At 37.8% G+C, this 20,166-nt stretch overlaps 8 protein-coding genes across 8 annotated transcripts; 6 read left to right on the forward strand and 2 right to left on the reverse strand.

The window, feature by feature from the left end:
* Positions 1-1,549: 1,549 nt before the first annotated feature.
* Positions 1,550-2,747, forward strand: B0P05DRAFT_547821 (eukaryotic porin/Tom40). Its single transcript, XM_051578939.1, has 6 exons — positions 1,550-1,571; positions 1,619-1,722; positions 1,772-1,931; positions 1,981-2,102; positions 2,146-2,229; positions 2,272-2,747. Exons 1-6 carry the CDS (start codon positions 1,559-1,561, stop codon positions 2,641-2,643), a joined length of 855 nt encoding a protein of 284 aa, XP_051433296.1. The 5' UTR covers positions 1,550-1,558; the 3' UTR covers positions 2,644-2,747.
* A 692-nt stretch (positions 2,748-3,439) lies between these two features.
* B0P05DRAFT_155260 (6-phosphofructokinase) lies at positions 3,440-6,679 on the forward strand. The gene is made up of 5 exons (XM_051573096.1): positions 3,440-3,508; positions 3,606-3,913; positions 3,977-4,280; positions 4,360-4,427; positions 4,505-6,679. Exons 2-5 carry the CDS (start codon positions 3,623-3,625, stop codon positions 6,608-6,610), a joined length of 2,769 nt encoding a protein of 922 aa, XP_051433297.1. The 5' UTR covers positions 3,440-3,508; positions 3,606-3,622; the 3' UTR covers positions 6,611-6,679.
* Positions 6,660-9,032, reverse strand: B0P05DRAFT_547829 (WD40-repeat-containing domain protein). Its single transcript, XM_051578940.1, has 4 exons — positions 8,581-9,032; positions 7,202-8,540; positions 6,824-7,133; positions 6,660-6,770 (listed from the first exon to the last, which is right to left on the reverse strand). Exons 1-4 carry the CDS (start codon positions 8,911-8,913, stop codon positions 6,716-6,718), a joined length of 2,037 nt encoding a protein of 678 aa, XP_051433298.1. The 5' UTR covers positions 8,914-9,032; the 3' UTR covers positions 6,660-6,715.
* Positions 9,033-9,384: 352 nt separating this feature from the next.
* On the forward strand, positions 9,385-11,352 carry B0P05DRAFT_547830 (acyl-CoA dehydrogenase/oxidase). The gene is made up of 4 exons (XM_051578941.1): positions 9,385-9,478; positions 9,524-10,100; positions 10,147-11,020; positions 11,066-11,352. The coding sequence occupies exons 1-4, from the start codon at positions 9,423-9,425 to the stop codon at positions 11,131-11,133; spliced, it is 1,575 nt and encodes a 524-aa protein (XP_051433299.1). The 5' UTR covers positions 9,385-9,422; the 3' UTR covers positions 11,134-11,352.
* A 2,986-nt stretch (positions 11,353-14,338) lies between these two features.
* On the forward strand, positions 14,339-15,243 carry B0P05DRAFT_617468 (uncharacterized protein; the record flags this gene model as incomplete). Its single annotated transcript, XM_051583415.1, has 2 exons — positions 14,339-14,509; positions 14,608-15,243. The coding sequence occupies 2 exons, from the start codon at positions 14,339-14,341 to the stop codon at positions 15,064-15,066; spliced, it is 630 nt and encodes a 209-aa protein (XP_051433300.1). The 3' UTR covers positions 15,067-15,243.
* Positions 15,244-15,371: 128 nt separating this feature from the next.
* B0P05DRAFT_547837 (uncharacterized protein) lies at positions 15,372-17,379 on the forward strand. Its single transcript, XM_051578942.1, has 4 exons — positions 15,372-15,971; positions 16,018-16,268; positions 16,320-16,682; positions 16,730-17,379. The coding sequence occupies exons 1-4, from the start codon at positions 15,620-15,622 to the stop codon at positions 17,360-17,362; spliced, it is 1,599 nt and encodes a 532-aa protein (XP_051433301.1). The 5' UTR covers positions 15,372-15,619; the 3' UTR covers positions 17,363-17,379.
* A 359-nt stretch (positions 17,380-17,738) lies between these two features.
* Positions 17,739-19,292, forward strand: B0P05DRAFT_473209 (uncharacterized protein; the record flags this gene model as incomplete). Its single annotated transcript, XM_051574722.1, has 2 exons — positions 17,739-17,991; positions 18,037-19,292. 2 exons carry the CDS (start codon positions 17,739-17,741, stop codon positions 19,290-19,292), a joined length of 1,509 nt encoding a protein of 502 aa, XP_051433302.1.
* Positions 19,293-19,493: 201 nt separating this feature from the next.
* On the reverse strand, positions 19,494-19,992 carry B0P05DRAFT_572839 (HRDC-like protein; the record flags this gene model as incomplete). The annotated part of the gene is made up of 4 exons (XM_051581461.1): positions 19,494-19,593; positions 19,642-19,719; positions 19,768-19,870; positions 19,917-19,992. The coding sequence occupies 4 exons, from the start codon at positions 19,990-19,992 to the stop codon at positions 19,494-19,496; spliced, it is 357 nt and encodes a 118-aa protein (XP_051433303.1).
* Positions 19,993-20,166: the final 174 nt, after the last annotated feature.

The following is a 20,166-nucleotide window of genomic DNA, read 5'->3' on the forward strand; positions in this document are numbered from 1 at the left end:
CAGTCACTTGAACTAGATTTAATGCATCATAAAGCTTTCCAATACTTTGACACCTTTATAAGAAAATATTCCCTTTCTTTGATCTAGACGAATCGAGCTTTTTATCAAAAAAGCTACTTGATGACACATACCTTATACGTGTAACAAAGACTCCAGGCAATCAAATGCTTTGATAGTAAAAAAGACGACATTTCACACAAATTTTCTTTTTTTTTTCGATAAATGAAGGCAGTATAAAGCCTGCTTATACACGCATAGATGCTTTAAAAGCCTATAAACAATGTTTGATAACATTCACATTACCTTTGGAAAAAAAGTGCGACATGTAAAAAATGGCCAAAATATGCCTTTGGCCAAAAAGTATTATTCATGAAGAACTTCGAGCTGACAACTCATTGAGCTTCTTTTTGACGCCACAAGATGAGAAATAAGGGTATAGACAAGCTTGAATACTCAAAGTGTGCGCCTGATACTTCAATTCTTGATCAAGGCGTTTGCTTGCCAGCTATGCTATAAATATAGTAAGATGTAAGAAAAAAACCTCGCAAATGTTTTTTTCACATTGGCACAATATTTCACCAGCAACTATGTTATGTTATGTTACTTACATCAAAAACTCAAGAAGCAGAAATATACAACCTATGTCATAACATTAAGGCAAAACAGCTGCGTCTTTATGCAGTTCTAAGCAAAAGCTCGATTTTTCATGCGACTGGAGTCGATTCCATTTCAATCTCCTCACGTAGCCTTTCTACGTGTTTTTTGTTTATTTACTTCACATTCACGTTATAAAAAGCCTATATTTCTGTTCTATGTTATTTGGCATCTTTTGTAGCTCCATGGCTAACAAGTCTTGTACGACACCTAGAGCAAAAACGCTCAGAACACAGCTCAAACAAGCCAATCTTTGATGGGTCATTACTTGACAAATAAACTACTAAAAGCGCTGTTTTTTTTAAAAAAAACATGTTCTGTTGTATTTGCATGAAATTCATTTTTTGACTCACGGGGGATTCACGAGCTCGCGAAGATAAAAAATGTAGTTCTGATTCAACCGATGCTAGCCGAGTCCATTTCTAGATGCTTCCAAGGAAAAGAAAGCGAGTTTACCAAGACAAAAAAAAAGTGAATCCATTTGAACATTATCTTCAAATCTGTGTCCGAAGTTTATTGTGCACTGTAAATTGTAGAAAAGAAGCTCTTTTCGGTAGATATCAATTAGTACGTTCTAGCACTATTCAATTTTCAGAATATCTAGGAGTAAGATATATTAAAATACATGACGCTTTTGAAGTCAAAAGTGCAGCTCTGGATATGACAAATGATAAATTCTTTGTATTTATACAATAACCATGTCGATCGCAAGAAGTCCCATATTTCTCATTCAAATAGACACAGAAAGTATCAAACAATATGAAGACAATAAGGTCAAAAAAGGATGCTTTTCTTTTTCACATAAACGTGCTATAATTTTTTAACTATTCAACGTCACATCTTCAGCTGCTTTTTTAGTAATTTTCATTGCTTTGTTTTTTCACTTGTTTTAAAAGTAGTATACATGGCCGTTTCTGGTAATAGCAGCAAATAAACAAAAACATATGATTCTGATGATCTCTAGTTGCTTTTAACGATATTGGTAAGTCCTCAAAGGACCTTCTGACAAAAGACTTTCCTATTGGAAGCGTCAAGCTTGAAGTCAAGACAACAACTTCTGACGGGATCGTAAGTAATTCTTAAAGTTTACAGAGCTTGCTTCTAATTTGTCCAACAGACATTTAAAATAAACAGCCATCGCGATAATAAGACTGGCATCATTGTCGGCGACCTTGAAAGCAAGTACACTGATAAGGCTCGGGGTATTTCTTTCTCTGAAGCCTGGACTACTTCCAACCATCTTGATGGAAGAATTGAGCTTGATAACAACCTTGCTAGTAATATTTGATCTGTGTGACCTATATGAACCTTAACCCTATTTTTTAGAGGGTCTTAAACTTGAGTTGATCACTTCTCTTATTCCTTCCATTCAAGATAAGGCTGCCAAAGTCAATCTTGTGTACAAGCAACCTCATTTACACACTGCAGCTTCTGTTGATGTCTTCAAGGTAAGTCTAAGATATACTATACATATCTAACTAAGAAATACAGAAAACCGTAAATGCCAATTCTGTTGTTGGTGCTCATGGCTATGCTATTGGTACTGATGTTGCTTATAATGCAAACAATGGAAAAGTAAGACAATATATATACAGTATATTATTCATATCAATCTAGATTCAACGTTATACTGCTGCTGTTGGATTCAGTACCCGTGATTATGCTATTGCTTTACATGCTACCAACAATCTTACCTACTATACTGCTTCTTATTACCATCGTATTTCTGCTGAACTCGAAGCTTCTGGTAAAGCTAGCTGGTCCAATAAGGACACAATGCATGCTGTTGCTCTTGAAGTTGGCTTCAAGCGTCAATTGGACCCTACTGCTTCTGTAAAGGCCAAGCTCACCAACACAGGTATTGTTACTTTCGGTTATACACAATTGGTTCGTCCTGGTGTCAAAGTCAACATGGGTGCTTCTGTTGATAGTACTCGTCTGGATCAAAACGCTCACAAGTTGGGTCTTGCTTTAACTTTTGAGAAATAATTCTAAATAAAACTCGAATATTGTTTTTCATGATTGAGAGCTATAAAGCAGTAAGAGAATGAGCTATCTGCTTGAAATAACAGACCCAAGCTCGAATAGTTGTCAGAAATGAAGAAAAGATTAATTACTACGTGCCCTTGATATCTCATATGACGTCAATGAACTGGATATAGAAGACCCGCGAAGAAGGGGCACCTAACTTGGCTGAACTAGTAGCTTGTTATTAAGCCATACCTCTTATGCATATGCACATATACACATGTAACAATACATACATTAATATGCTCTTAACAAACATTGTAAACAATCTTATCCTTTCAATAGTCAAGTGATATTCTATAAACACATTGTTGAGTTTATCTTTGTCTTGCATCTCCGAACTGATTTCATTTATTTATTTGTTTGATCAACTATCAAATATTATATTTGCTGTATCTGGGATATGTAAAGCCCTTTTCTTTTTCTTTTTCTATTTGTTTGATTTGTTTGATTTGTTTGCTCGAGTTAGCAACAGCAACCTCGTTCGTGAAAGAGAAAATTACAGTTTCCGATCAATGCCAGACTTTTACAGGGTGAAATCTATCATTATCAAAGGTAGTACAAAAAAGGTAGCAGCGGTGCGTCATTTTTCCTTTTATCGTTTTTACATCTGCCCCGAACAAAAGAAACATGTCTTATTACGTAAATGCGTCCATTTTAGGACAAGATAAAATAACAAGTATCCATCTAAGAAGTATATAAAAAAAAAAGAAAACGGAAAAAGAAAGAAGAGGTACAATGGTAGATCAAATAAAGATCAGTTTGTCATCCCACATTTAACTGAATATCACTTGAAGATTTGATAGAGATAAAACCCATGGGACAAGTATGAGTCTAAAAAAGTTTTATATTTTTTTATGATATAAGGTCTTTTTTTTAATCTTTTTAATTGTATATATCTTTTTTTTTTTTTTTTTACATAGATAGGCATATACACAACATGTCTCAAGGTCTTTCTCATTTTATTTTTAACGCGTCCAACTCTTCAGACTTTGAAAATACAATCAAGTTTTATCATTCACTCGGCTTTCAACAAGTTGTAGAAAAATCAGAGAATGAATTAGAAGCAAGAATTGCTTGGTTGAAATTGGTTTCTAGCAATGAAAGTGCTACTAGTGCTACCATTAAACTCGTATTGAATCCTTTGGCCAAGACTCAACCTAAACCTTCCAAAGATATTGATTTGTCTTCACAAGAAACTGTCATTGTCTTGACAGTCAGTGATATGAAGGTAAAAAAATCGATAATATCGATAAGAGAAAAAAATTTTTTTTTATTGACAGCATAATCCTAGGCTGTCAAGTCAAAATTAACTGAGTTGAACGTAACAATTCAGGATTATAGTGCTGGTGATGAAGCTCGCGTTCTTACATTAGATCCTTTGAACAACGTAATTGCATTCACCAACAAGAGTCCCTTGAAGGCTACTAGTGCTGCTGCTGCTGTCGAAAAAGCTGCTGATGCTAGTAAGCGTAAGAAGCTTGCTGTTCTTACCTCAGGAGGTGATGCTCCTGGTATGAACGCTGTTGTTCGTGCTGTTGTTCGTTATGGTATCTCAAAGGGATGCGATGTTTTTGCTGTCTATGAAGGTTATCAAGGTAAATATACCAGCGATTTCCCAAGCTTTCCCGTGAAATCTTGCAAGAAACGCGGTCTAACTGAGATTAAATCTTTTAGGTCTTGTGGATGGTGGTAAATTATTAAAGAAGATGGACTGGAAGAGTGTTCGTGGATGGTTAGCAGTCGTAAGTATAAGCGAGAAGGAGAGAGAGAAAGCAAAAAAAAACAAAAAACAAGCGGATCCTAAATCAACTTGTTTTAGGGTGGTACTACTATCGGTACAGCTCGTTGTATGCCATTCAAGACCCGTGAAGGCCGTCTTCAAGCTGCTGAAAACTTAGTCAAGAACGGTATTGATTCCTTGATTGTCTGTGGTGGTGATGGCTCCCTCACTGGTGCTGATCTCTTCCGTTCTGAATGGCCTAGTTTGATCGAAGAACTCAAGAACGCCAAGCGCATTACTGAAGAAGAAGCTACCGTTTTCCGTCATTTGACAATTGTCGGTCTTGTTGGTTCTATTGATAACGATATGTCTTCTACTGATATTACCATCGGTGCTGTTACTTCTCTTCATCGTATCTGTGAAGCTGTTGATGCTGTCTCTACCACAGCTCTTTCTCACTCTCGTGCTTTTGTCATTGAGGTTATGGGTCGTCACTGTGGTTGGTTGGCTTTGATGGCTGGTATTGCTACTGGTGCCGATTTTGTCTTTATCCCTGAAAAGCCTCCTCAAGAAGATGATTGGGAATCTGTCATGTGCTCTGTTGTTGAGCGTCATCGTAAGTTGGGTAAGCGTAAGACAGTGGTGATTGTGGCTGAAGGTGCTATCGATAAGAACTTGAACCCCATCAAGGCCGATCATTTGAAGGACATTTTGACCGACCGTCTTGGTCTTGATACCCGTGTTACCATCTTGGGCCACACTCAACGTGGCGGTGCTCCCGCTTTCTTTGATCGTCTTTTGGCCACCACTCAATCCATTGAAGCTGTGGATGCCGTGCTTGAATCTACACCCGAAACACCTTCTCCCATGATTGGTTGGATCAAGAACAAGGTTGTTCGCTTCCCCTTGATGAAGGCTGTCAAGTTGACCCATGAAGTTGCTGAAGCCATCGGTCAAAAGAACTTTAAGCGTGCTATGGAACTTCGTGACCCTCAATTTGCTGAAGAATTCGATGCTTACAATGCCACTACCATTCTTGATGACAACTCCATGGGATTACCCGACCATCAGAAGCTTCGTATTGGTATTGTCCATGTTGGTGCCCCTGCTGGTGGTATGAACGCTGCTACTCGTACTGCTGTTCGTTACTGTCTTAACCGTGGCCACACACCCATTGCTATCCATAACGGTTTTGCTGGTCTTTCTCGTGGCGTGACAGATGTCTTGACCTGGTTGTCTGTCGATGGCTGGACTGCTCTTGGTGGTTCTGAATTAGGTACTAACCGTGCTGTTCCTGGTGAAGATATTGATATGGGCATGATTGCTTACCAAATGCAAAAGCAAAACATCCAAGGTTTGTTGATCGTGGGCGGTTTTGAAGCCTTTGTTGCTCTTCAAAAGCTTGGAGAAGCTCGTGCCAAGTATCCTTCTCTTCGTGTGCCTATCACTTTGATTCCTGCTACCATTTCTAACAATGTGCCTGGTACTGACTATTCTCTTGGTTCTGATACTTCCTTGAACGCTATTGTTAACTCTTGTGATGCTATTGTTCAATCGGCCCAATCTTCTCGTCGCCGTGTCTTTATGGTTGAAGTCATGGGTGGTCGTTCTGGCTACTTGGCTGTGGAGGCTGGTCTTGCTGTAGGTGCCATTACAGTCTATATTCCCGAAGAAGGTATCAACCTTGCTCGTCTTCAGTCCGATGTGTCTCACTTGCGTACCATGTACAGCGATGATGATGTTGATAAGAGTGAAGGCAGAATCATTTTGCGTACAGAAGATGTGTCCAACACTTACACCACAGATGTTATTTCCAACATTCTTAAGGATGAAGGTAATGAGATGTTTGATTCCCGTACTGCTGTCTTGGGCCACATCCAACAAGGTATTACACCCTCTCCTCTGGATCGTATCCGTGCTACTCGTTTGGCCATTCGCTCTATTGAGTTCATTGAAAAACATGCCCTTCCTACACTTGACAAGGCTCACCAAGAAGGTTCTGCTGTTCCTATTGAATTGACCAACGTAGAAGATTCTGTTACTGTTGCTGGTATCTCTGACCACAATGTTATTTTCGAACCCATCACTGCTCTTATGGCCAACACTGATATGAAGAACCGTAAGCCTCGTACTGCTTGGTGGTCTGAACACAGAGCCGTCATTGACCTTTTGGCTGGTCGCGGTCTCTTTAAGCCTCCTCAATAATCACATCCTGTAACATATAATATATAATACCAAATAAAACGTTTGTGTCTTTTTTTCTTTAAACAGAACTAATATGTTTATTAAGTCGTATTTCTAAAGTCAAATTCACTGTAGTCCATGAATACCAAAGTCCAAGACAATCAATTGTGTTTTATGCTCACTACAGAAAGAAAAAAAAAATGAGTGTGTGAATGACATGAAAATGAGACTTACTTCTTTACTGCAGCAATACATCTTCTTTCATCAAAGCATACACGCCAAACACCAGCAACATTTTCTATCAAATCATATAATAATTCACCTGTTTGTGTATCCCACATCTTGACACCACCTTCAGATCCTGATACTACTTTGTATTTATCATGTTGAAATGAAGTAATAGGACCTTGATGGCCTGTACTACCAGCCATGATATGAAGACGATCACCATTGGCAGGATTCCATGTTCTCAGTGTAGCATCAGCAGCAGCACTTACTAAGCAATCATCTGCCAAGTTCAATAGACCAACAAGAATAGCATGGCCTATGCTAGTGTCAGTCACCAAAAAAAAAAAAAAAAAAAAAAAAAAAAAAAAAAAGACAATGAGTTACCTTGCAAAATAAACTTGCATTCTCCATCATCCATACCCCAAATACGAACAGAAGCATCCATACCACCACTGATACAATGTCTTCTTTTAGGATCAATAGCTACACAATAGACTTTCATTGTGTGTCCACGAAGGATATGTACTTTTCGACCTGTTTCCAAGTCCCATACAATCACATTGTTGTCATAACTACCACTGACCAGTGTATTGCCATGCACTGCTAAATCACGTACAGAATGTTCATGTTCAACGAGCTTGTATTTGATGAATTTTTTGGATATCACATCATCTTCTAGACAAGTGGATAAGGGTAGTTCGGGTTCGTTTTCCAAATCGGGCAGTCTCCAGACACGAATGGTTGTATCTCTTGAACCACTTACAATAATGGGCTCGCTAGGTTCCATCGTGACTGAACCGTCGGGATGTACTATTTCTGTAGGCATGACGATTTTCAAGCAGCGGACTGTACTTGAATGACCTCGCAAGACAAAGCGACATATGCCACGCTCAATATCCCAGACACGGACAGTTCGATCAATCGAGCCAGTGACCAGTGTGTTGCCAACATACTGTAAGGCCCAGACACCACCATCATGGCCTTTAAGGACACGCTTTAATTCGCCTGTCTTTATATCATAGACATTGATACTATGATCATCTGACCCAGTAATGATCTTATCATCATCAAACTGTAAACAGGTCACTAAATCTTCTTCATGGCCTTCAAGCAACATTTTATGATGAAGGTTCTTTTTCCAGTTTTGGCGCATAATAGAATGTCTGCGCACAATCTCCTTGTAGGTGCAAGTATGCTTTTCAGTAGAAGAAGGTATGAAATCCAATTCAACCATTTTGTATTTCCATACTTCAGAGGCATTATCAATCAAACTCTTCCATGCTTTACTGACACCAGAAGCGCGACACAATGAACGCACGTCAAGATAGTTTAGAATCCGAGTTGTGATAGAACTCGGTAAGCTCATGATAATGTCTTTTTTGAGTGTCTGCATCATAGCCGCATTGGCCATCCTGAGTAAATTGCGTGGTGTTCTCTTGATGAGCTGGAACATCAGGTAAGTCTGAATGTGTGGTGGAAGTGTATCGTATGCTTCAATGAATTCATGATGGTCTTGTTGTGTTGGCCAATCAGGCTCGTCTAAATCAGAAACAGGTGATGGTAGAGCAGAGTTGGGGCTATCAGGTATGATATCGGATGCTGGGTAAGATGGCCCAGGTGAAAATGTGGTTTGAGGAGTAGATTCGACAGTGTTGTCTAATTCCCTACGTTTAGGGCTTCTTTCATCATCCCAGGATGAAGCTGATCTTTTTCTACTAGATATCTAACGAGACTTAGTATCCTATCAATCATGGTGTGTTTACCTGAACCTCTTCAAAAATACACACTTTTTCATCAACTACGAATGAAAATTTTCTCATAGCATTGGGTGTAGGCAGAGTTGCTAAAGGGTATAAGTCAGAATGAAGAGAACGAGGAGGATCGAAATGAAGAGGAACAAGTGTGACAGATGAAGAGGCTATTGGGGATGCAAGATCTGAAGTTGTGTTATATGTATTATATGTAGTATTTGTATGGGTATGTGAGTGTATGCTATGGGAATGAGAACTATTCATAGAGTGTCGGTTAGGAGAAGGCAATGGAGAAGATAGCTGGGCTTCAGCTATAGTCAGTGGTACTCCGGGTGTACTCCTCATGATATTTTAATTATGGAATACACCTTTCTTTTTATAGTTATTATCAAAAAAAAGAAAAAAGAAAAGAGGAGAAAGAGAAAGAAGGGGGATAAGAAAAAAAAATATAGGTAGAATGGGTGTGTACATATCTAAAGTAACACTATTCTACATTTGAAGAAACCCTTTCTGAGTTTCTTTTATATATATATATATAAGCAGGATCATTGGTAAATGTGTCAAAGACTGATAAAACAATAAAGAGATATTGTAAATGCTATACTCCTTGAAGATATGTATAATAAGTGATACAACAAATGTGGAGAACTGGATTAAAGTAAATTCACATGCATAAAAGATGCACAAACCGTCATGAGAACAACACTCTAAACGACATGGAAATTTGCATGTGAAGTACTCACCCAAACATTCTTATAAAATGCTCTCTCTCTTTCTCTCTCTCTCTATCTTTTTTTCTGTTTCTTTTTTTTTTTTTCTCTCTCTCTCTCTCTCTCTTTCTTTTCAATCATAATATGTCAAAAAAGTTTACCATTGAAGAAGTAGCTAAACATCAACAAGCTAATGATTGGTAAGTGAACGATTACAAAAAAAGTCAATGACTTATGATTTGTAGTTGGATCATTGTTCATGATAAAATATATGATGTCTCTACATTCTTAGATGAACATCCTGGTGGTAAAAAAGTACTTTTGAAAGCTGGTGGAACCGATGCTTCTAAACAATTTGACGCGTTCCATAACCCTTCTGTCTTGACCAAGATTGCCTCTAAATACTTAATTGGTGAAGTAGGAACAGGCTCTGATCAACAAGAAGAAGAAGACATGGCTGATCAAAACCCTTTGATTGTCAATGAAGCTTATGGTGACATGGTTCCCTTTGGCGATCCCATGTGGTATCAAGATTGGTATAGTCCTTACTACAATGATACACATCGTGCTGTTCGAAAAGCAGTACGTGAATTTGTAGAAGCTGAAATCATGCCCTATTGTCATGAGTGGGATGAAGCCAAATCAATTCCTAAAGAAGTATATGTCAAGGCTGCTAAAGCAGGTATTTTGGCTGCTGCTGTGGGCCATGTGGAACCCGAATTTATTCCTTTCGGACTTCCGGCCGGCGTTCCCGCTGAAGAGTTTGATGCATTCCATAGCATCATTGTATGTGATGAAATGTCTCGTTGTGGTTCAGGTGGTGTAAGTATGCAAGTATAGTAGATGTATGTCATTCATCTTCAAATAGGTTGTATGGTCACTTTTAGGTGGTCTAGGTATTGGCCTTCCACCCATCATTCATTTCGGTTCCCAATACTTGAAAAAAAAGGTTGTCAAAGACTGTCTCGCTGGTGATAAAGTCATTTGTTTGGCCATCACGGAGCCTTCAGGAGGTTCTGATGTAGCTGGTCTTTTGACAGAAGCCAAAGATATGGGTGATTATTACTTGGTCAATGGTGAAAAGAAATGGATCACCAATGGAACATTTGCTGATTATTTCACGGTTGCCTGTCGTACGGGTGAAGCTGGATTCAACGGTATCTCCTTCTTACTCTTAGAACGTAGCATGCCTGGTATTACCACCAAACAAATGAAGTGTTCTGGTGTATGGCCCTCGGGTACTGCCTATATCACATTTGAAGATGTCAAGGTGCCTAAAGAAAACTTGATTGGAAAAGAAAACAAGGGATTTAAATATATCATGCAAAACTTCAATTCAGAACGCATGGGTATCATTATTCAAGCAAATCGTTTTGCTCGTGTTTGTGTAGAAGAATCACTCAAGTACGCTAACAAGCGTAAGACCTTTGGCAAGCGTTTGATTGACCATCCTGTGATTCGTAACAAACTAGCCCACATGATTAGACAAGTGGAAGCAACACATGCCTGGATGGAATCTTTGGCTTACCAAACAAAGCAAATGCCAGCTGAAATTCAGCCTATTCGATTAGGTGGTCCTATTGCTCTCTGTAAAGCTCAAGCTACTCAAACATTTGAATTCTGTGCTCGTGAAGCTGCTCAAATCTTTGGTGGTTTATCTTATACACGAGGTGGACAAGGTGAGAAGGTAGAACGTCTTTATCGTGAAGTTAGAGCATATGCTATTCCAGGTGGATCTGAAGGTAAGAAACAAAACAACTCAGAATGATTTGCTGAATGTTGAATAGAAATCATGCTGGATTTGGGTGTGCGACAAGCCACTAAAGTAGGCGCTTTTATGGGTGCTAAAATGTAGTCATGTCCTTGATGTTTGCTGTTGATTTGAAAAATAAATGAAATTTAGTGTTCTTTTTTTAATTAACTAGCTGGAAACACCTTCATTCCGGCGAGAATTTTCTAAACCTATGCAAGCTTCGGTAAAGGATTCTTAACCTGCGTTTGAGAGGCCATCCAGCTGTCCTCTGCGGCAGGCTGCAAATATGCCTTTAGTGTTTTTATATTCAATTTTTTTTTAATGAATCAAAATGCCTTCACCAACGCATTTGATAAATTACAAGATTTTTTTTTTGTGTGTGTGATAAACAAACTTGTTTATTGCAGTAAATGTGGTCAATTGATAAGATGTTTATCTTTTTTCTCTATTTTTTAATGAATACTTTCTTCTGTTACTGTTTTCAATACAACAAGAAAGAGCAAAACGAAATGAAAGAAGTTGATATGCCTTAAAGCTTGACATTAGTGGATTGGCCCTAAAGAGACTCTGAATTTGAATTAGTATTCTCATGTCAAAAATTAGAAACTTAAGTTACCTTCGTCTAAAGAATTTTTTAGTACGATGGTCTGGTCACTCTTGGTGGTGCTCCGGATTTTGCTATAGTCCCTTGTGAAAGACTTTATCTCTTAGTTATCACCAATTGTGTCAAGCGCCAAGTAATTGAAGACATTTTGGAATGGTGTCCTCTACTTGTGGTACTGGTATTGCCATCTGTAGCATTGAACAAGACAAGATATAAAAAGTACTGACTCTCAGGAGCAGCGAACGAAAAACTCAATATATCTTTTTTAGGACATATTAAAGTGTAGCTATTTTATTGGGATTATATAAGACCCATACAATCGTACTGAATGCTTCCACAAAAGCATTATTTTCAAGATATTTCATATGACTAGTCACTTTGCTTCACATACACTGGTTTCTATTTATACGATGATTTTATTTTTTTTTAAAATAAAACTTTCATCCAACACAAAAAAAAAAATTAGAAATTTAAGAGAAATGATGGACTAAAAGTGTCTAAAAACAAAGAGTAATCAAGAAAGTGTATTAGAAAAGTTGGTAGATATAAACAAGGCAAATTTATTGAAGTAAAAACGCAGCATGTTAAATATAAAGGTAGTGAGATATCCTTCAAAGACGTGTTTTCTGTTTTTGAGCTGTAACGCACATTTTTTATGGTACTTTTGCAGATCTAACACTTTGAGTGTATTCTATAGATCTAGAGAAACAAATCGTACTAAGACATGATATATCTACAACGTCTCAATCGCTCACCAATAGTAAAATAGTGAAAATTGAAGATTTATAAGAGCTATCATGACGATTTTTGACTTTTTCAAAGCTTGCATAAACATGTTCTTTTATGTATATTTAAACATAAAAAACTTAAAAGAAGGTAGAAATGATTGTTTGTTCCGAAAAAACACTGACGCCTGCCAGTAATGTTATTGTACTAATAAATTGTTTGCCAAATTCATTTAAAAAAGAAAGGTAGTTTATATTGGAAACTTATTCAAGAAACCCCAGGCTATGATTTGAAATCGTTCAATAAACTTGGCGCTTGAAAAAGGCATAAATTGAGCATCAAAAGCATATTAGCTATGTAGTGAGACCGGATAACCTGAGTGTACTCTGTTGGGTGTACCCGGAGCTTTAATTATAGCTTTAAGCCGCCTAGGTAGAAACTAATAAGCTCTACTCTTTCTATTCTTTCATCCTATGAAATATCATCCAATACCGAAAATAATGTTAGAAAATACTTTGGAGTGAAATGAGCAGATGAATATCATTCAGAAATTTATACTTTTGAGTCACACAATGAATAATATAACAATTCCATAGTGTAATTCTGATATTGACTAGGCTTTGAATAAGGGCTCAAAAAATGGTAAAGGGTTGCTTTATCCTTTTTGAATCATGTATTGATGCTGCTTAATGCACAATTGAGGCTTATCCTTCCTTTAAGAAAGAATTGAGATTTCAAAATACCTTAGAAATGATCGAAAAGCAGCAATCTATTCCTTGCAAAAAAATGTTTTAAAGTATAAAAGATGTCAAGTCAAAGTAATCTTAGCAAGAATACATGACATCTTGTTTATGAAGATTTTCATACGCACGCTGTCTATAAGTGCATTCAGACGAAGACAAAGAGCGCTTTACTAAGAAAGACGCATTCACGACTCCAATTAAACTCTCCTTTAGCATCTCTTTTCTCGTTGCAATAAGTATAGTCAGAAGTGTGCTGTCAAAGGCAGTGTTATCTCACAAAAAGTGCCTTTTTCTTTCACTTTCATTACTGATCCAACACACTTTTATAATAAAAAATTGGAGAAGGATGTCAACTTGAAAGAAAGCATTTGTCAACCTTACTTTCCTTTAGCTTTCCAAGTCAAATGCGTCACCGAAAAGAGATTATCACTCCAATGCGTTTTGCATATAAGACTTCATTCTTGGGCCAAAATAGATAGCCATTTTCTAATCGTAGAAAAATGCCTGACTCAATAAGGCAGAGAATCATGCTTTGAGGTAGACAATTTGTTCAAAAGCTGAAAAATAACTGGTCGATGCTTATAATGATGAAGACCATCCTAAAGAGCTTAAAAAAGCGTTTAACACAGCTCTATATTATTATAAATTATCCTAGAAAAAACTAGTTTTTTTTATTCACGGTTTTTTCCCTCCTTCTACAATGTTTTCCACTACTGAAAAAGCATTCCTTATTTGATGAGTATTGTATTGTTTTCGTTTTACACACTGTAAACCATTTCTACCTAGTGGCCGCTTTTCCTATTACTATTTTTGAAACTCTGGACATACTCAAATCATTCCAAATTATCTCTTCGGAAAATTTGTCTCTTCCATATTAACTAAAACGATTTCATCTTTGCCACTACATCATAAAGGGCATGGGAGCCCAGCTGATACTGCAATAAACTTCAGCAAGTCTATAGAAGTAAAGGAAAGCTGGAGCACAACACAGAGGAAAGCAACTCGTAATGTGGCCAGGAACATGTATCATTTATTACTTAAACAAGGAAATGAAAAAGATATACATGAGTTCATTATGTGGCTTGAATCAGAGCACTTCACTGTCTGTGTTAGATGCAATGAAAAAAATCAAATAAAAGATATCCTTTTTATCCAAAAAGAAGTCATCCTAGAGGCCAGAATCTTGAATGAAACGTTTGTTATTGATGCCACTTACAAGACGAACTAGTGCAAGATGGCTCTTGTCAACATTGTTGGTGTCAGCAATGTGACCACTGATGCTAACAGGTCTCGTCTTCAGACCTTTGGTATTGCTGGCGCTTGGATTACCAATGAAAACGAGGACACTTACTCCTGGGTACTTCAGCAGCTTCGTTCTGCTATCTGGCCAGAACAAGAAATCCTAGTATGAACTTCCTTAAATTAGTAACAATGACAATCAAAAGCACTTTTCCTCAATGCCAGCATTTCCTTTGTTTGTGAAATTTAGTCCGGAACTTCAAGAACAATTGGAGGTCCAGCCTCACAAGCTCTGAAACCGAGTTAAAGCTTGCCGAGACTAACCAACACTGGGGAAGATTAACTAGGTCCAGCCAAGAAGATGAGATGGCGGAAGCCATCGAAGGCCTCAAAAATTACCTTCGTGTGCCTGGGGAACTCAAGGAGAACGAAAAACTCTGTATCAAGCATTTGGAGAAAATGCTGAAAGAGAAGGAGAAGTGGGTGGGCTGCTATTGCAATCAGTATGCCCACTTGGAAACTCGAACCTCGAACAGAGTCGAGAGTTTCCACAACTCAATCAAAAGAGCAATAGGGCAACAATCTTCTGGTGGTCTTGCTGTTACCGCCAGAAGAATCCACCTTCATCAACAGGAATCACGCAGCAAAATGTTGCAAGAACGGAAAAGTCTTCCGTTTTGCTATGGAAAAGATAAGAAAAAACGCGACACGTCAAGTCCCTGAACAAGACCTTCTTGAAGATGACTCTTTTTTATCTCAACGTTTGTCACGGAGCACTTGTTCTTTTACATTGAATTACTACACATTACATTTGACTTCATGTTATATTACCCATTCTACCTTTAGTCAGCATAGTTTGACATAATCGTATCACTTTTTACAATGACTCATAAATGTATCATACTTGGACTGTTATGATTGCACTTTTGCAAGTCCAACATGGCTGGCTTAGAACAGATATATAAATACTAGAGCATTTCAATTTGAATAAAGACATTCATTACTAAAATTGCAATTGTACCTTTATTGCTCTATTCTGTTTTATACTGCAACTTCTGCCTTTGTCTTGTAGTATCAGTAGCATTATTTTTTCGCATCTATCTTTAATGAGCTGTGAATGTGCTTCTATAGCCTCAGCATTGATTCTCTCTAAATACTATATAGTGTATTCAACACCAGTTTGTTTAGCCGCTTTGGGAAGTTTGTACTCTTTTTAATTTGCATTAAGAGACTTGCAATTTTTCGCTTTCCTTTTTTCTTCTTTTTTCGTTTCATCATGCTTTTGTTTACTGAAATGGGCATCAGAAGGACACTGCCTATATCTTTAGGAATTGTCTTTATTTTGATGGTCAATTTAGCCATGATTCATCATTATTATTATTCTTCTTCCAGTGGTTTGGGTGAGCCATATCAACCGCCTCATTATGGCTTACACCTTGTTCGACCCAAACAACGTAAATACACAAGCCAAGTTCTAGAGAAATACCTTGAATCCTTGGATTCTGTCTTTAAGGACAGAGACCTCTATATCTTATTGCAAAACTGTCTTCCCAACACACTTGACACGACAGTCGAATGGTTTTCAGACGACAAGTATGATCCCCGTACTTTTTTAATTACAGGAGATAGTAAAGTACACTGCACATAAGCATGATATCCTCACACATAGACTAGTTCCTGCTATGTGGATACGTGATTCAACAAACCAAATATCACCTTATTTACAATTCATAAAACAAGACGAAGGACTACGCCAACTTGTGTTGGGTGTTATTCAGGTACAAGCCAGTTATTTAGTTTATGACCCTTATGCAAATGCCTTTTTACGTCCATGGTATGCGCCACCCTCTGAACATTCACAAAAGGGGTCTACAACAGACCGTGTTGTACCTGCTTATGACCCAAATATTGTTTGGGAATCAAAAGTAAGAAAAAGATGCATAAACATAACTGTGTGAATATTAATTAGAAAAAAGTACGAATTAGACTCAATAGGTCATTTCTTTCAATTGACCAATGACTATATAGAAGCTTCAGGTGATATTGAACGAGTAGTGACATCTAAAGACTGGTTAAAGGCTTTACCACGTATTTTCAAAGTATTGCAAGATCAAATGGAAGACACTTGGCCTGCGAAAAAGATCCAATTCAAATCATTCAAGAAAACAGGAGGAGAACCAAGCCCAGTCTCATTAAAAGAAGGCTATCGATTTAGAAGACAGACAGATAGACCTACAGAAACATTAGGAGAATATGGTATTGGCGGTATTACACGAAAATGTGGGCTTGTACGAAGTGCTTTTAGACCAAGTGACGATGCTACCACATTTCCATATCTAGTACATATCATACATAGATAGGAATGACTGTACTGATATTCTTATAGATTCCTTCAAATGCTCAACTCTCTGTACAATTGATTCGACTTGCCAACTATCTGGATACTTACTTGGGCAATAGACAGGATAAAATGACATACTCCCAAATTGCAAGACATGCTCGAGAATTAGGTGAGACTATTCGAGAAGCCATTTACAAACACGCCGTTGTATCCCATTCCGAATTTGGAGATATGTTTGCATTTGAAGTAGACTGTTATGGCTCTCATTTACTCATGGACGATGCCAACACACCTTCTTTACTCAGTTTACCCGTATTAGGATTTGTGAAAAAGAATGATAGAATCTACCAAAACACAAGAAATTTTGTGCTTTCCAAATGGAATCCTTGGTTTTTTTCAAGTAGTTTTGCTGAAGGCATCGGTGGTCCTCATACAGGACAAAATATGGTATGGCCCATGAGCTTATTGATGCAAATTCAGACATCGACATCTGAAGCAGAAGTCAAGACATGCCTTGATATGATCAAGAGGATGGCCAGACATACAGGCAGCCTTATGTGCGAATCCTTTAATGTGAATCAGCCAACTCAATTTACGCGACCTTGGTTCAGTTGGGCCAATGGACTGGCTGGAAGCACAATTTTAGGCTTGATCCAGGATTATCCGCATTTGATTTGACGAAACTTTTCTCATGAATAAACCTTTTCATACAGCCTTTTCAAGCAGAAGGCAAAGACAAAAATGGGTATGGCGAATAGTGATTGTGTTTGTCTTGTTTTTGTTTTTATGGCATCATAGTCGCTCTCCTGTCTCTAGCACGCATCCTGTTTCATCCAGGCAGCATCAGCTCGAAGTGCAACTCGAACCACCATCACATGCACAGAACTTTAAAGAGCTTGCTCTAGCTAAAGGAACTAAACTATCACCTGTTGGTTCTTCTATTCCCAAGATTGTTCACTTTGTATATGGATTGCGCGATCCGAATCCTACACTTGACTTGATCCACTACTTGGCTATCAAATCAGCTCATGATGTATTAAAGCCAGACAAGATCATGTTTCACTACCATTATATACCTGTGGGCGATAACTTTGAACGTGCTCTTCCTATGCTGACACTCAATAAAGTAGACCTTGTTGAGCAAGTGTTTGGTAGACCTGTAAGCCATTATGCGCACAGAGCAGATGTAGTACGCTTACAGGTATTACAAGAATTTGGTGGCATTTATCTTGATCTTGACGTGATTTCCTTAAAGCCACTTGACCATTTACTTGACCGCGAATTCATTATGGCTCAAGAAGGCATTGGTAAGTTGGATTCTAGTTGTTTCTTTATTCACTGTGCATTGATAGATGGTGCTGTTGGGTTATGTAATGCTGTGATCATGTCTCGTCCTCATGCACGGTTCATTCAGCGCTGGTATGCTACCTATGCTTCGTTTGACTATAATGACTGGAATTATCATTCAGTTGTCTTGCCTGGTAAATTAGCACCTTATTTTAACAAGGAAATCACTGTCTTGAATCATACTGCATTCTTTTGGCCGCTATGGGATAGCCATGGACTACGTACGCTCTATCTCGAAAAGAGTTATGATTTCTCAGCCAATTTAGGCACACATATCTGGGAGTCAGCTGCCAATAAGAACCTGATGAAAGATTTAAGCCAAAAAGTGATTATGGAGATTGACAATAGTCTGTATTGTCAACTGAGACCTTTTATGTTGGATGGCAAGCCAGATCCTCGACCAGGTTCATGCCGTATCCTATCCCATTCTGAGAGAATAGATCAGCTTGTAGGATATTGGCCCTTATTTGACCAACAAGCACAAGAGATAGACCCTCTACCAGCAAAGGATATATCCGGTAACCATCTGAATGGGTTAATTCGTCATGGTAAATACACAGACACTGGTGTCTATCTATCTGGAGACACAAGTTATCTGTTTCTTCCTATGCCTACACAAACAATGGCTCAACTCCTCACTGTCAGTTGGTGGATGAAGACAGCAACCAAGCAAGATGGACGTATGGTGATGGTAGTCCAAACAGACCATGGAAGGATCTGTATTACAACACATGCGATACAAAATGGTCTCTCACTTCAAGTCAAGACATTACAAAGAAATGATGCATGGGCATGGACTCCAGTACAAGACTTGCATGTTCGACCTTCTCTTTACACTGTGAATGATGGTCAATATCACCAGTATATATTTGTGATAGATCATTCAGCCAACACAAGAGGTCAGCCTGCATTGGTGTTGTACATGGATGGCTATGTGGTAGCAAGTCGAGTAGATTGGAGGTTGCCACCCTCTATGGGGTCTGTTGTACGAGGCATTTGGTTTGGTTCTATTGAACCCTTAAATGACAAATACCAAGATCCTTGGGACAATTCTGTTAGTTTAGAAGCTGAATTTAGAGACATTCAGATTTGGGAAAGAGGACTTGATGTTACTGAAGTTGTTCAACATACAAATACAACTAACAAAGTCAGTAAAAAGAAGAACAAGACAAGCAGTATTCCATCTAAATCAACAAATACAAATGAACCAGAACAACAAGACCATGAAGAATTATGGGTAGACGATCAACTAGATGATTAAAACTCTCCTCCCTTTTTTTTTATTGTAACATATATACACACACACACATATATATATATAAAGATATATGGATGTTAACCTTGGAATTTTTTAATTGTGAGCATTTGACTCAACATTTCTTGAAGTTCAGGTGCTTCCACCTTATTCTCCAAACTACTCACATTGTAGATTAAAGATGTTTGTTCCACGCACTTGGATCACTTACCTAGGAATAAGTGCCTTGGCTTCTTCAGCATCTTCACAACACAAATTGGCAATTTGGGCCACTTCAAATTGGGATAAATTTTCTTTGCCCAAAACCCTATAGTGCGTTAAGGATCAAATAAAACAAAAACAAAACAAAACGTACTGTCTAACTTCACGAACAGATTCAATATTGCTGAATCGACTAAAAGCGCGAACATAATCTAAAGTCTTTGACATGACACTAGTATTTTGTTTTTGTCAATCACAACTAGAGTTGTTCAATCAATACCTTGTTGTAGCTCTGTTGTCTGTACCGTTATCTTTTGAGTCTTGTTGAGCTTCAAGAATGATACGCACTTCAGAAATGTAGAGACATTGAGCGTTTTCAAATTCTATAAAGAGGTAAACTTGTGTTTGTTATTGTTCTTTTTTATCTACCATCACCAAGTTTCAAGATGGAGGCATCTTCTTGTTCTGTTCCACCACGGATCATATGTCTCTTTTTAGATGCCATGTTCTATGTTTTTTTTTAAAAAAAAAAAAAGAGCAATGAAAAGTCTCATTTTAAAGTGAAGCGTTTTTTCATCATTTTTGAGGACATGAATTGATTGGTTAACTGAGACTTAAATTTGATGTTGACATTGTATAGCCATAAAAGACCTTTACTTACTATACGAATCTATAGTCA

This window comes from Gilbertella persicaria (genome assembly GCF_025201335.1).
Source record: "Gilbertella persicaria strain CBS 190.32 chromosome Unknown B0P05scaffold_28, whole genome shotgun sequence".
NCBI classification, from domain to species: domain Eukaryota; kingdom Fungi; phylum Mucoromycota; class Mucoromycetes; order Mucorales; family Choanephoraceae; genus Gilbertella; species Gilbertella persicaria.

What these genes read in the sequence shown, in the direction of transcription:
- B0P05DRAFT_547837 (XM_051578942.1), top strand. Translation starts at nt 15,620, where the DNA reads ATGCTTTTGTTTACTGAAATGGGCATCAGAAGGACACTGCCTATATCT. An exon ending in TTTTTTAATTACAGGAGATA is followed by an intron (nt 15,972 to 16,017) that starts GTAAAGTACACT and finishes CACATAGACTAG; the next exon opens with TTCCTGCTATGTGGATACGT. An exon ending in ATATTGTTTGGGAATCAAAA is followed by an intron (nt 16,269 to 16,319) that starts GTAAGAAAAAGA and finishes ATTAGAAAAAAG; the next exon opens with TACGAATTAGACTCAATAGG.
- B0P05DRAFT_547829 (XM_051578940.1), bottom strand. Translation starts at nt 8,913, where the DNA reads ATGAGGAGTACACCCGGAGTACCACTGACTATAGCTGAAGCCCAGCTA. An exon ending in GTATTTTTGAAGAGGTTCAG is followed by an intron (nt 8,541 to 8,580) that starts GTAAACACACCA and finishes AAGTCTCGTTAG; the next exon opens with ATATCTAGTAGAAAAAGATC. An exon ending in TGTATTGCTGCAGTAAAGAA is followed by an intron (nt 6,771 to 6,823) that starts GTAAGTCTCATT and finishes TTCTTTCTGTAG; the next exon opens with TGAGCATAAAACACAATTGA.
- B0P05DRAFT_155260 (XM_051573096.1), top strand. Translation starts at nt 3,623, where the DNA reads ATGTCTCAAGGTCTTTCTCATTTTATTTTTAACGCGTCCAACTCTTCA. An exon ending in TGACAGTCAGTGATATGAAG is followed by an intron (nt 3,914 to 3,976) that starts GTAAAAAAATCG and finishes GCATAATCCTAG; the next exon opens with GCTGTCAAGTCAAAATTAAC. An exon ending in TGTCTATGAAGGTTATCAAG is followed by an intron (nt 4,281 to 4,359) that starts GTAAATATACCA and finishes TAAATCTTTTAG; the next exon opens with GTCTTGTGGATGGTGGTAAA.
- B0P05DRAFT_547830 (XM_051578941.1), top strand. Translation starts at nt 9,423, where the DNA reads ATGTCAAAAAAGTTTACCATTGAAGAAGTAGCTAAACATCAACAAGCT. An exon ending in CATCAACAAGCTAATGATTG is followed by an intron (nt 9,479 to 9,523) that starts GTAAGTGAACGA and finishes TATGATTTGTAG; the next exon opens with TTGGATCATTGTTCATGATA. An exon ending in CTCGTTGTGGTTCAGGTGGT is followed by an intron (nt 10,101 to 10,146) that starts GTAAGTATGCAA and finishes ATCTTCAAATAG; the next exon opens with GTTGTATGGTCACTTTTAGG.
- B0P05DRAFT_547821 (XM_051578939.1), top strand. An exon ending in GCTTGATAACAACCTTGCTA is followed by an intron (nt 1,932 to 1,980) that starts GTAATATTTGAT and finishes CCTATTTTTTAG; the next exon opens with AGGGTCTTAAACTTGAGTTG. An exon ending in CTTCTGTTGATGTCTTCAAG is followed by an intron (nt 2,103 to 2,145) that starts GTAAGTCTAAGA and finishes TAAGAAATACAG; the next exon opens with AAAACCGTAAATGCCAATTC.